General features: G+C 43.0%; 2 protein-coding genes across 7 annotated transcripts in view; one reads left to right on the forward strand and one right to left on the reverse strand.

Annotated features, from left to right (window-relative positions):
* LOC124194437 (calcium/calmodulin-dependent 3',5'-cyclic nucleotide phosphodiesterase 1-like) overlaps window positions 1-11043 on the reverse strand; it is a 30512-nt gene extending 19469 nt beyond the window's left edge. The window contains exons 1-4 of one of the 6 annotated variants that reach the window (XM_046588625.1): window positions 10728-11043; window positions 10430-10590; window positions 10161-10368; window positions 7224-7777 (exon numbers count right to left, since the gene is read on the reverse strand). In XM_046588625.1, coding sequence (XP_046444581.1) covers window positions 7224-7777; window positions 10161-10368; window positions 10430-10484 — 817 coding nt within the window. In that variant the 5' untranslated portion in view covers window positions 10485-10590; window positions 10728-11043. Of the gene's footprint in view, window positions 1-2346; window positions 2755-3983; window positions 4097-7223; window positions 7778-10160; window positions 10369-10429; window positions 10591-10727 lie in introns of those variants that run through there. The other 5 variants (XM_046588624.1, XM_046588631.1, XM_046588628.1 and 2 more) reach the window with 5 other exon arrangements.
* Window positions 11044-11118: 75 nt separating this feature from the next.
* LOC124194439 (serine/threonine-protein phosphatase 6 regulatory ankyrin repeat subunit A-like) lies at window positions 11119-14222 on the forward strand. The gene is made up of 4 exons (XM_046588632.1): window positions 11119-11432; window positions 11547-12040; window positions 12112-12254; window positions 12371-14222. Exons 1-4 carry the CDS (start codon window positions 11224-11226, stop codon window positions 14132-14134), a joined length of 2610 nt encoding a protein of 869 aa, XP_046444588.1. The 5' UTR covers window positions 11119-11223; the 3' UTR covers window positions 14135-14222.
* Window positions 14223-14350: the final 128 nt, after the last annotated feature.

Consider the following 14350-nt stretch of genomic DNA (forward strand, 5'->3'; position numbering starts at 1 on the left):
GACACCGGGGGGTGGGCTTACCGACTCTCTCGGCTTTGTTGTGTACCTATGATGACCCAACATTTTTCGTCATCTTTGACATCTTTATCAATGTTGAACGTAAAAAGGGATTATTGACATTCCCCCCTCCTCCCAGACGGGAAATTGTACGGGCGAAAAACAAAAATTTCAACGGACAAGAAAACAATGAAACGACCAGTGAGAAAAGAAAGCGAGAAAATCCCATTGTGCGTGACTCGACGGGAGCCATAAATATATACGGCATCAAATATGAAAGAGTACATATAAATACGTAAATTGAGAAGAAGCCAGAAATCGGAAGAACAAAAAAATCGCGCAATTTCTAGTTTCCTAGGGACTGTGAGCAACGCCATCTAGGAATCGGAACGTTCACTATGTATTCCAAGCAACAGCTTAATTGAATTAATTTCTTCTCTGTCTCGGCACGCATGAATACTCATAAAATCCATGATCGTGTAATTCATACACTACGGTTTTATAGTATGAAGTAATAATACCAAAAGTAATGCAATTTTCAAAATGAAAATCACAAAATCGTTACTCTCAAGCGCTTTATTTTTTCCCCCTCTTCTCCCAAACGCATTACGAAATTAATTCATCATCACGCAAGAAAAAAAAAGTAAGACGGAAGGATATTTCTTTAATGAAATTTAAAAAAAGTAGTCCCTTCCGGGAAACATTCCAAAGGCAACAAACAGTAGCCGAAGAGAAAGATAACAATCTGAAAGATTCAATATAGACCTACTCTAGTCTTAGCTCTTGGGCTGCTAGGGATCGACCCTATGTTATTACTATGTGCGCATATAAACAAAAGAAACGGGCATTGGTAGAGAACCCCGCCTGGGATAGCGGGAGCAATCGACCCGATTAAAGAGAAAAATAAAAAAAGCTAAAAAGAAATGGCCGGTTAAGTAGGTTGGAGGACGCAGAATAAAATAAAAAAAGGGATTCGTACAGGTGTCTCCATCTGTCGATTCCTTACGACTTTGGGCAGGGCTCAAAGTGAAAGAAGAGAGTGCCACACACACACACTAAAGTAGTTGAGTACCCCGGCACAGCTCTTTCTAAGAGCGACGTAAAGGTATATACTATATATAATAGTAGGCGACGCCCACATACCGCCGCACACTATTTTTTATTGGAAATCAATGTGTCATATGTCATCAAAGTACTAAAGGAAAGAGATCCAGTGTCTCGGCGGAATTGCGATTGGCATCGCAAGGGCCTCTTTTCGTCAGAAGTTACAAGTACAGTAGATTACTCGACGGTGCAGTGACTGACTGTGGGTGGGTGGGGATGGATGTTTTTTTCCCCGTCCCAGAAATAAGAAAAGAGAAGAAGAATAGCGAAACAGAAGAAGAAGAAGAAGAGACCGCAACGGCGATATGGTGCGCACACACGCAGGCACGCGTAACTTCAATCACGTTGCCAAGCAACAGGAGCCCAACCAAGTTATTGAAAGAGAGAGCGAAAAAACCAATGATAGTTAGACACAAGTCTCTTTTCTCTCACTTATCAATGCGCTGGGAAGCTGATGGGTTTCAAAAGAGATTCGCCTTCCACTCAACTCGTTTCGCAGTATTAGGTGTTAGGACTGGAGGCGCGCACACACGCAAAAGAAACAAAGGCGCAACACACACACACACACACACTACTAAAAGGTTTCGATTCATCACCTTTTATTTCAGATTTTTTTTTACTCCGGTCGGGCTCGACTCTTTTTCTCCCACTGATTTCCGGGGGTCTCCATTCTGCTGATGTCACCCGAAGAAAAACAGAGGGAAACAAATACCTTGGTAACGGACCTCCCAGGTTGGAATTGCAAAGAAAACAAAAAAATTTCTGATCAAAAACCTCGATGTGGTTGCTACCTAGCGTTGCGAGGATACGACATCCGCGTCACCGCCATACCACAGGATGTTGAATCGCATCGCAAACAAAACAAAAAAAAAATCTCCCAACGCCAGGGGAAAGAAAACAAGAAAGAAGAAAAAAATCTAAAAGGAAACTGCGGAGTAAATAAATCATCGGCAAAGGGCAAGCAAGGAATCAATAAATAAAACGCGGGTGTGCAAAGCAATTGCACATCCAACCTCACTCGTCTCTAATAAGCCCCGACTGTCTCTCTATCTCTTTCAATCAGACTCGTATAATATCGTGTAGCGGTCAACTGGTCTGAAGCTGATCCGTGCGTCACGCAAAGGACAGGGGCCGAGGATCAATGCCTTGGGGGCGGTAATGAAAATTGGAAGCAAAAAGAGACACACAAACTACTTAGCCTACACAGAGAAAGAGACAGACAACATTTGGTTGACTTTTTCTTACCAATGGTGTAGGTATCGCTACCAATTTGAAAGGTGGCGCTCTTGCACTTTCGAAAGACCCTGGCCATGGTTGACGTGGCACCAAATTCAGCTCACGGCCAATGTTCATCAATCAGTCAACAACGGGTTGCCGGTGTTATCCCCAAAACAATTCTCCGAGGAAGAAATAAAAGAACGAAAAAGAACAAAATAAAATAAACGACAGAAACTGGGCAAACTACGATATTAATAAATTCCCGGGGACTAGTAGGATATGTGCTGCATTGGAGCGCTGGCACACGACTGGCCAGCATCAACTTAGTGTGTCGCCGTTTTGACACAGCTTCCAATACAAGTGAACACGGCGGAGTTCACACGGACACTGCAAGAGAAGGTTTGTGACGTGGCTTGATCTCGGCTCACCACTAGTGGCAGCCGCACTACTACTACTGCTGCTGCTACACCGCGATTCGTACACAGACTCCCGCACCAATTCTCGCTCTCTTCGAGTGATGATAGTCGTGCCTACATATGTACGAAAGCCCTACAGAGCAGTGCCAGGAGGGCGTTCGTGTCGAGAGATAAAAGAAAAGATAAAAAGAAAAAAAATGGAAGAAAAAAGGGGAGTGTTCGACTTTATCGAGAGATCCTTGCAAATGCGTAGATGGATCCCGTCACTAAAAAAAGGAGAAGAAGAAAAAAAGGGGAGTTGTATCGGAGTTGTATACCAGATAGATTGCAGTGGTAAATGTCATTCGTGCTGCTGCTCTCTACACACACACACACACACTCTGAGATTCCTGCCTTTTTTTCTTCTTCTTCTTGATCTCCCCTATGTATTCATCCGGATTCGATTTTCCTCCCTCCTCGCCACTCACGACAGAATCACGGCGACATGAGGTCGGATGAAATCAATCAAACACTGAATGATGCAGAAAGCGAGACCCACCCGCAGTCGGGATATCCAATCAATAGAAGAACAGCAATCGACTGAAGAATGATCATCAACCAATATCACGTAGGTTTATAAATAAGAGCAAGGTCACGGAACGATGATAAGACACGATTGAAATAAGAACGAACAGCGCAAAAAATTTAAAAAAAAAAAAAAGAGTCGACCAAGACAAAAATTTGGATGATTGGATTATCAACTTTGACTGTGACATGATTCATGATTGACTCAATTTCGCGACAAAGTCGAGTTGCTTTTCACCGAAAATCCCCCCCCCCACCCCACCCCGCCCTCTTCATGTGAACATAATCTAATGATCAAGTCGGAATTCTGCGCGCATATCCCAGATCCACTCAGACTAGGCAACTATTAAACGTGGAAACTACACAGTCGAGTCTCTGTGAGAGGTAGCAGATGCTAAAATATTCTGCGACGATGTATGCGGCCGTGGAAAGCTCCCCCCCCTTAATTCTCACTAAAACCCTTTTACACACTGACGTGCTGCTGCTACTGCCTTTGTCCCGACTCCTGCTGACTGCATACTCAAGAGATGATGGCACAGATGAAAAGGGAATTATAATGAGCTTTCATGACGATCCTTCTCTCCAAATTCTGCATTTAAAATTTGCCCCCCCCCCCACCCCGATTTTTTTACAAAAAGTGCCAAACGACGACAGAATACATCAGAATGCGTGCAATGTTACTACCTTCAGCAGCGGTGAAATCAAACTGCATCATCATTTGACACTGCAGCCGAGTTGAAAATCCCAACGTGTGAGAGAGAGATTCAAGTGATCCAAGACTGTCGAGCTTCCAAAAGATACTAACCCCCAACTACTCGCGGGACAAACGGTCAGAGCAATCAAAAGAAGCCCTGCCTGTGCGCTCTCTTTCTTATTTGCCTCTATCGTTTTTCTCTTTACCTCGCGCTCTTCCCTCGCTCACGACCGGCTGCTCCCGGGGGAGGAGGAGGAGGCAGTCCCTCTTTTCTCCTCGTCACTAAGAGAATATGAGGCTCTATCTCCTCCTGTTCCCTTTAAAAAAAAGGAAAAAAAAAAGGAAAATGATAAAATTGGTTTCATCCGCATATGTATAAGGGACTACGACGAGCAGCAAGAGTGGGCTGGCGCTGTTTATTTCGCTCGTTTATTTAGTCGTCGCAACGCGGACCGAGGGAATAGTCGAGCAGCTTGCGCGTTCGGCAAATGTGTGCCCGTGTTCAGAAACAAGCCCAGCCGGCGACTGCGGATAGTCGACTGTATCCATAAGGGCGGGCGTAAAGGTAAAAACGAGAGAAGGTAGTATAGAGCGGAAAAACAAACAAGATGTAGGAAATAAAGAAGATATATAGGATAAGAAACGTCACTGTGTGTAATCCAGTGCATAAACGATTGCTTCCATGACGACCATCGGGATCATATTGGACCTTCGCTTATTCCCAGGTTGCTGCTGCTCTAGCTGCTTTATTCAGGCTTTGAGCACACTACCTAGCGACCAGATATGCTTTCGGTTCCATCTTCTTCTGTGTAAAGTCGATACCCTTTAACTAAGCTTCCGCTCTTCAAGACAAACACGACAATTATCACACTGTAGATTGATGAATACGGTTCAAACGATCCGCAAAAATTCTTCTCTTCTTTTATCTCAATCAGAAAGTCGAGAGAGAGAGAAAGAAAGAAGATTTTCCGTGGTTTTGGAGAGCACGGTGACGCAAGTTCCCGTCAAATCAAACCATCAGATGTCAAACATATATGCGCATCAAATATATCAGTTGACTTGGTGAGCCAAGGAAACCGGAATAAGGGGAGGGGCCGGCTTGTAAACACACAAACCCGTACCCATTGGATATAATGATGTCTTCTCTCCCCATCTACTACTACCTGGATAAATCTTTTTTTCTCTCTCTATCTTTTCGACTCAAAAGTATTACATGTAATACTATAAACACGATCGAATAGCCTTTGCCCTTTTCTCTCTCATTTTTTTCCCTTCTTGGCTACGTATACGTTCTCCATGCCAATATCATCTCGATTTCAAAATTCCCGCTCGATATATTTCTAATATGCTTTTGAGCTAGAGGGGAGAGACGGAAGAAAAAAATCCCCCCCCCCAAAAGCGTTAGGCTCTGGTGGCGAACGGAAATGGCATAAACGGGTTATTGCAAAAGTCAACGATGAGAAAGAGCCTTAATAATAACAGACAACAATAATGATATGAGAGGCTATAAAAGAGAAGAGAGTCGGCTGTGCCGAAAAAGAAGAACTAGAAGACATACACAGCGCACAAAAGGAAGGGAGAGAGAGAAGAAGAAGACGGCAAGGGCGAGGCTTTTATCCGGAGCGCCTATCTCACAAAGGGGGGGGGGGAGAAAAAAGTTCTATCACGCTCACGCTAATGTGCGGATAGATGGAGAAGGAAAGATATATAAAAAGAAATAAGGGAAAGTAAAAGAGTGTGAAAAGAGGGGGGAAGGGAAACCTCGCAGTAGAACCCAAAAATGCTGCCGTGATTTTCATCCCGGACTTCTTCTTCTTCTTCTTCTTTGACGCATTCGCTCCCGCTTCAAGAATGGACTACCAAATGGGCATTTGAATACTAATACCTTATTAATCTGCTTGACTTGCGTGAGTGTGTGTCACTCTTACTCCGGAAAGAGACTTTTTCCCTTCCTCCCCCCCCCCACCCTTTTTTATTTAAAAATGTCGGCAAAATGGAAAGCGACGGGCAAAAAAAACGGGAGAAATGAGTTTACGGCAGTCGCGCGTCATTTGAATTTTGACGGCGCGCTGGGTGGATAAATTCGTTGCCGTGCAAAGGAAGAAAATTGAGAGCAGCAGAGGGGGGATTGAGAGAGGAGGAGTCGGCCGATTTGGTTATGGATGACGTCTCCATCTAACGATCTCAAGTTGTTCGCTTCTGCTGGCTGAATTTGTCTTTCGATAATTATATTTTTCCCCCCTTTTTTTCTCTTTTGAACAGTGTAGCCGGTCTACTCTAGTGAGCAAACTTTCATCCATAAACAAGCTGAGATGATTAGCCTTTTACAAGATCTCAATGGTAATGCGTCCACCTTTTACGGCGCGCACTAGAATCCTTCACGAAACCCCCTCCCCACGTGAAACGGCCAGTCTGTTTCATTATGACGGTGTATAGAAGATAAAATCGGTGAATGAAGACTGAGACCAAATAGCAGCTAAGCTGGCAGTGCGTAGTTCCATTTTTGGCCTTTGCCCATCTGGGCGGTCCCCCCTTTTCATGGACGAAACTAAACAAGACTTTGCCAATGAAAGATGATTGACTCTAAACAAAACAAGGATTGCTAAACGAATGAAACATCAAAGAAGGATCGCTCTCTCTACTTCCACCGGTCCACCATATCCCCCCCCCCGCCCAAAAGTATTAGTAGCTAGGAAGGAAGGTACACACACACGTAGTACTGAAACATCCCTCACTCAATCACTCACTGTGAGTCGCATCAGGTTATACAATAACACTCTGTGTGTGTGTATCTTCAGACAAAAATTGGGAGAATGGATAGTGGGCCAAGTCACGAAGAAGTTGCTAGGGAACATTAATCATGCCGAGCGGGAGTCAAGTTTTGAAGGGATGGATGCGAGTTCCGATATCGCTAGACAGGAGCAGCGGAGGACAATTATTGATTGTCGTCGTGAGAATTGTCATTATTCTTTTAAAATATAAATAAAAGAAGGAAAAAAAAACCCTTTTTTGTTTTTTGGCGGGGATCTGACACTCTTTTAAAAAAACTTTTTTCCTATTACATCCGATATTTGTTTTTCGTAGCTAAAGGATGCAGTTTCATAACAAAAGTTGTTGTTGGCTCGCGGAGAGAGCGCACTGACCTAGCTGGCTGTCAACCATAAGGTTTCCGGTTGCATACATCGTAACACGAGATAGAAAACAAACAAGACAGTCGAGGAGGGACTTACTCGAGTTTTGCGGACGGGCTGCGCCGACACGTACCGTCCGAACCGGGCAGAAGGACGACGACGTTGGTTGCAGCAAATTATCTTGGACTGGACTGGAGAGGCTGAATTCTAGGCCGTCAACAGATGTGAGCCGAATGATGATCCTGGGCCGACTGTCGGCTGGCTCCGCTCCGTTGAGGTCGGGAGCCGATTCACGTCTCTTCGTCGTCACAGGCGCAACCACCACCTCCTCCTCCCCCTGCTGCTGCTCGTCCGGGCCAACTCGAGCGAAATGGAACTCTTTTGATGTCTGGCCAAAGCTCGGCAATAATGTAGGCGCGGAGGTTTCATTCACCGAGTTTGCGGACCTCGACGAGGATACAGACGGTCGTTCGTTACGAGGGGACTGGCGTCTTCTCAAGACCGTGGCCGATTCGACGTCAACCGTCGTCAGAGACCGACGACGACGTCTCTTTTCGATCCTGAATTTGTCTGCACACATCAGCGATCGGCCATCTACCGCTCCTTCGCCAGTTCCGTCGTACGAATCTTCGACATCCCGGCCTTCGTGATTCCTGCAACGAAAATTGACGGAAGAAAAATAAGATACGAGGGGAAACACAATTTTGAGATGACCCAATCTTCTCTCATTAACGTCTACTATCCAAAGGAAAATACTACAACGATATCAAACAACCGTAATAAAAAGCTAAATAAAACATCAGCGGGAGTGCCAACTTTGTAAACCGGTAAAAGAACAGAGAAGATGGCATTTCTGCTGCTGCTGCTCCCGGGGTAATTTTGTGTAGCAAGATAAACGTAAGAGTAGAGATAATCTGAGAAAAAAGGTTTAAAGTATAACAGTAGTATAGCAGTAGTAGGCCGATTTTTTGGCAGAGGGTTGAGGTGCTGATCGTGTTTACGAGCTGCACGTGCTTGCCGAGCTGGAGTTGGAAACGCTCCAGAATGATCCCGAAAAGTCTGAAAGGAAGGGACGGAAGACAAATCCCCTGTGTCGAAACACAATTCTCTCCAATATATAAAAGAGAAAAAAAAAACGGGCCAAACTCTGAAAAGTTATAAAGAAAATGATGTGATGCGACGGGAGGAAGGGACGGAAGAGGAGGAGGAGGATCAAGACCGACGACGACGATATCTATTCAGAATCAAATGAGGTAGAGAGAGCGAAAACTGGCCCGAGATATAGAAGAAATGCTCAACTGCGACTGGCTGGATAGGCCAAACTCAATAGAGCGTGAAGTGGTGGCTGAGGAAATGATGGCTGTTATTCGCACGCAATAGATGCATTATTATGAATGGTACCCGTCAAAAGCCTCAAAGCGGGCAGCATGCGGTGACGACTGGAACAATGTCCTGTCCGGGCGGTAAGGGCGCAAAGTAAACTGGCCGCTGTTTGGTACTTCATCATCGGAATCGGGATGGACAGCGTGAATTTCGACAACTAGCGAGTCGTCCAGAACGGTAATAACATCATCAGAGACCACCACGGTCGACGAACAAATGGCGCATTCTTCTTCTTCTTCTTCTTCATTGATTTCCTCCTCTTCTTCTTCTTCCACTCGGTTTGTTTTCTGAAAAATTCCACTAGATGATTCACCAATTGCTTCCGGTTGGGTGGATCTCCAACAGTTGAGGGTGCGCGTGTGCTCCGGCGATCGGATTGTGCTGCTCTCCGCGTCGATGGTTTCGCTCTCCGTCAACGACGTCCGACTGTTTGGCGTCAATAAATTGCACGACGACTGTTTCGGCTTTTCAACGGCGGATTCCGACGCTTCAAACGATGGCGGTGGTGGCCTTTTCAATGACCGTCTCGACGAATCGGCTCCCATTCGATTGCCATTTTCAGACGGACTCACAACGCAGTGAATGTCCAGGCAACTTTGCAGTACACGATATTTGCTGAGCGGCACCCCCATCTCGGCCTATTCCCGGCTGGACACTATGAGCCAACTTCACCTGTACAGAGTCTCGCGGTCTGTGGGGTCTAGTTGGGTAAGAGTTGGGCAACGCCTGGGCAACGTCTCAACTGGGAAAGCGAGACAAAAGGAAGCGACAACGAGCTTTTAGCTGATTACACATCGCATGGCAAGCATTTGACCTTCTTCTTTCTCTTCATGTAACCCCCCCCCCCCCCCTAGCTCCGCCGTCTCCGTGTGTGCATCTTTTGCGTCAGGGAGTCACGAGGAGATGAACACGCGTCAGATACATAGGCCCGTTGTATATCTCTTATGTGTATACAAAACCTTTCTAAACGACGTTACCATAGCAGCTGGATCTACCATAGTGTTGCGATGGTGGCTGGCTCGACGTGAAACTCTTGAAAAGGTTTCGAAACAAAAACGAAGACGAGAGAAAGAGAGAGACACACACCGGTCCCGAAAAGGATTGCTCCGGCCTCTGGTACAGCAAATATGAAGGGCTCATTATATCTGATTGGAACCAGATCGAATGAGCTGCTGGGATCCTGCGCTACAACATGCCATTCTCCCAAAGGTAGAGGATTCTAGCTGCCATGAAAGAACGATGGGCGGGATTCAAAGGGTGTTCATCCTTCCCTTGTGCTCTGCGTGCGTGTGTATCATATATATATACTTTCCATAAGGAAACATCATCCCAGCAGCAAAATATCAGCGTTTGCGCAAAAGCTATTTTTCCCCCCTTCTTCCTTTAGAAGGTGATCTTATCGCGTGATTAAAATGTTTTGTTAGTTACGTTCTCATTATCGCCCCGGCTTCGCATTTCCCTCAGTCGCGTATTGATTACCAGTGTTATGAAAGGAGCACGATGAATGGTTGAAATTTCGAAAAGGGAATTTAGACAAAGCCTCTCTCGCGGCAGGCTTCTCAAACAACGACCAGGATACACTGTATACTATTTATATACATATATATACACACACAGTGTTACTGTGTGTGTGTAATATACTAAATAACTTACCCGAGCTTACGACGAAGGCAGCCAGCTGTGTCTCGTTTGCACACCCAAGAAAAAAGAAAACGACGAAATTTGGCGAAATGGAGAAACCCATACGACGACGTACTCCAACTGGGTGCAACACCGTGGCTGGGTTTCGTGCTGAAGTTAAACACGAGCTGAACACACGAACGGCGCATTCCACGAAAGTTCCAAAGAGACATGAAAACTCCTTAGAAGAAATGAAGACTAATTAATTGGGTGCAAAACATGTTTCGGAAATTTTGGGTTACCAAACAATGTTGTAATGACAATGCAACAGGGCAGAAGAAGCCAGGTAGCAGACATTTGGATGTTGATGAGTAGTCGTACTTGGAAAGTATCAGAATTTGTGTGAACAAAAGATTCTTGGGTCTCATGGTGTAAATGTTAAGATCGTCACTTATCAAAGGTCCTGTAAGGTAATAACATGGTATTTAGTGGTGTAACATTGAAAGTTGAAAGCATCTTAATGCATGTTAGCAAGCACAAACAAATCTGATCATAAGATTACTAATGCAACTGTTTAATAATTTGAAATCGAGGACTGACCTTGATGTGAAAATGATTTTCCAATTGTCACATTTAACACACGAATACAAGGACAAATTCTCAATATGTGTTACAACCAAACAAGTATTCTCTTTACAATAATGAATTAAAATAACTAACTGTTCTTTTAAGGGTTTTTCGTTAAAACAAATAATGAATTTAGGGTCTGATATTCAGGCATTTTTCGCACGTGTCGTTTTTATCTGTTTTTATCGTCTTTTCAAAAAGACTTTTCTGCCATCTAGTGACAGCACAGAGCACATAGTTGATTGGTGAACAACGAGTCAAGCAATCCCCAGTGCGTCAAGGACGACGAGGAACAGCCATTTCGATTTTACCTCTACTTACCCTATATTATAAATTTGTACAATTTGGCAACGCTCTGTGAAGTCCAATAGATACTTTGACAGTTGAAGAGGCGTTGACCGTCATACAACGAGGCACTTGGATGCACTACCTACAATTTCTTATGCAAATTTAAAAACATTCTAAAAACATGCAAATCCAATTCGATAGAAAGGACAAAATAGGAGAAGGAATGTTTGGCACTGTCTTTCGCGGAAAATTAAACGGCCGTGAAGTTGCAGTAAAAAGAGTTGAGCTGTCAAAAAGCGGTGAAAATGCAAATGAAGAAAATGCTCTACGAAAATTGGACCATCCCAATGTCATCAAATTCTTTCACTCGGAAAGTGACGCCGATTTCAAGTTAGATTTCTCACCTATTTAATATTAAGAGGAAAAGAAATTAATTTTAAAGAAATGATTATTAATGATGTGCCTTTTTGTATTATTAATGATGTCCTTTCCTGTTGTTATTAGTTATTTCGCTTTGGAACTTTGCATCGCATCTTTAGATCAAGTCTTTCCAAAGTTTGATCAACCGCCAAAATACAATGGGCCTGAATTACCGCAACATTTGACAGTTTTCCTCCAGTTGGCTTGGGGACTCAAATATATCCATTCGAAACGTTTTATTCACCGAGATATCAAACCGGCGAACGTTCTCATATCCGTCGACTCTGCTGGACTGGCAAAAATCAAATTGGCGGATTTTGGGCTGTCCCGATCCGTCAACCAACGAGGGACGTGCACGTTAAGCGGAATCAAAGGAACTATGAACTGGTTTGCTCCCGAGATGCTGAGAAATCTAGAAAAGGTCGAAGCAAATTTTGAACGAGGTACTGTCAAGAGCGATGTCTTTGCATTAGCTCTCGTCTTTGGTTTTATTCTGTTGAAGGGGAAACATCTTTACGGTGCGAACGAGTTGGAAGTTACTGGAAATATCATGGGAGAAAACCCAGTCAACATGAAAGGTAAGTTCAACTCTAAAAAAAATGAATAACCGAATAAGGTAACCAACCATAAGAAACGCTTGTTTACAAAGAAATAGGCGATATTGAAGACGTTGGAAACATTGACGGATTGCACTGCGCTCGTGATCTTCTACCGAAAATGTTGACCGACGAACCTGACAAAAGAAATTCATCTTTAGAAGTCGTCAATGAATTAAATCAAATCAAAATTAAGGTATTGATTATGGTATAAATATGGGCGAGGAAATTGAGTTGCACAGATGAATTTATTCCATTTTTTTTTATATTTCGATTAATTCACAATTCAATTCGCATATTTGTTTTTGCTAGATTGAAGAGAGAAAAAAAGAAAACGAATTGCGGCAACTGTGCCAGCAAACAAGTTTGGATCTCAAGAAAATCAAATTCTTAATTCGTCACGGGATCGATGTGAATGGAAGAGATTACGACGGACACAATGCGCTTCATTTTTTGTGTCGACGTAATTCAAGTGAGAAACTAATCGACGCCATCGATCTCTTAATCCAACTTGGGATCGACGTGACTGCAAAAACGAACTACGATTGGAATGCACTTCATTTCTTGTGTTTTCATAATTCCAGTGAGATTTTAATCGACGCAATCAAGCTCTTAATCGAACACGGGATCGATGTGAAGGGAAAAGACAACAACGGGCGAAATGCACTTCATTTGTTGTGTTGGAATAGTGATGGGGAGATATTAATCGGTGCAATGCAACTTTTAATACAACTCGGGATCGATGTGAACGAAAAGTATAGCCACGATTGGAATGCACTTCATACCTTGTGTCGATATCATTCAAGTGACAAATTAATCGACGCCATGAAAATCTTAATTGAACAGAGGATCGATGTGAATGAAAGAAATGACTTTAGGTTAAATGCACTTCACTTCTTGTGTGAATATAATTCAAGTGAGACTTTAATCGACGCCGTCGAGCTCCTAATCAGCCACGGGATCGATGTGAAAGTTAAAGATAACGACGGGAGAAATGCACTTCATTTGTTGTGCGAAAATAATTCAAGTGAGAAATTAATAGACGTAATCAAACTCTTAATCGATAACAAAATCGATCTGAATGAGAAGAATAATCACGAATGGAATGCACTTCATTTGTTGTGTCGATATAATTCAAGTGAAATTTTAGTCGACGCCATAAATCTCTTAGTTAAACACGGGATTGATGTGAATGAAAAGAATTGCGATGATTGGAATGCACTTCATATCTTGTGTCGATATAATTCAAGTGAGATTTTAATCGACGCCGTGGAGCTCCTAATCGGCCACGGGATCGATGTGAAGGTTAAAGATGACGACGACGGGAGAAATGCACTTCATTTGTTGTGCGAACATAATTCAAGTGAGAAATTAATAGACGTAATCAAACTCTTAATCGATAACAAAATCGATCTGAATGAGAAAAATAATCACACATGGAATGCACTTCATTTGTTGTGTCGATTTAATTCAAGTGAAATTTTAGTCCAAGCCATAAATCTTTTAGTTAAACACGGGATCGATGTGAATGAGAAGAATAATCACGAGTGGAATGCACTTCATATCTTGTGTCGATATAATTCAAGTGACAAATTAATTGACGCCATGAAAATCTTAATTGAACAGAGGATCGATGTGAATGAAAGTAATCACTTTAGGTTAAATGCACTTCACTTCTTGTGTGAATATAATTCAAGTGAGATTTTAATCGACGCCGTCGAGCTCCTAATCGGCAATGGGATCGATGTGAAGGTTAAAGATAACGACGGGAGAAATGCACTTCATTTGTTGTGCGAAAATAATTCAAGTGAGAAATTAATAGACGTAATCAAACTCTTAATCGATAACAAAATCGATCTGAATGAGAAGAATAATCACGAATGGAATGCACTTCATCTGTTGTGTCAATATAATTCAAGTGAGAAATTAATGGACGCGATCAAGCTCTTAATCGAACACGGGATCGAAGTAATATCCAACGGCCTTAATGCGCAATCTCTTTTATTAGGAAACTCTCAGTACAGATCGAAAAACAATAACATTGAAGAAATCATCCAATTCCTCGAAAAAATTTAGTTGTGTTATCAATTAATCTCTTTTAAAAAATACAATTTTTTGTTCTGTGAATAAATTTTGTGAAATACAGTTTAGTACAAACCAAAAACGAACTTATCCGACAGATCTGATTCTTATACTTTATTATCTTTTCTTTGGATCATTCCTCGACGATTCGAGTTTCGCGCGCTTTCTCGTTCTCGCCATCTAGTGCTCACGAGGTAAACTCAGTATCAA

Source organism: Daphnia pulex, chromosome 5 (genome assembly GCF_021134715.1).
Source record: "Daphnia pulex isolate KAP4 chromosome 5, ASM2113471v1".
NCBI lineage: Eukaryota > Metazoa > Arthropoda > Branchiopoda > Diplostraca > Daphniidae > Daphnia > Daphnia pulex.

Coding starts and splice junctions, on each gene's coding strand:
- LOC124194439 (XM_046588632.1), top strand. CDS start 11,224: ATGCAAATCCAATTCGATAGAAAGGACAAAATAGGAGAAGGAATGTTT. Junction 11,433..11,546: donor GAAAGTGACGCCGATTTCAA/GTTAGATTTCTC, acceptor TGTTGTTATTAG/TTATTTCGCTTTGGAACTTT. Junction 12,255..12,370: donor TAAATCAAATCAAAATTAAG/GTATTGATTATG, acceptor TGTTTTTGCTAG/ATTGAAGAGAGAAAAAAAGA.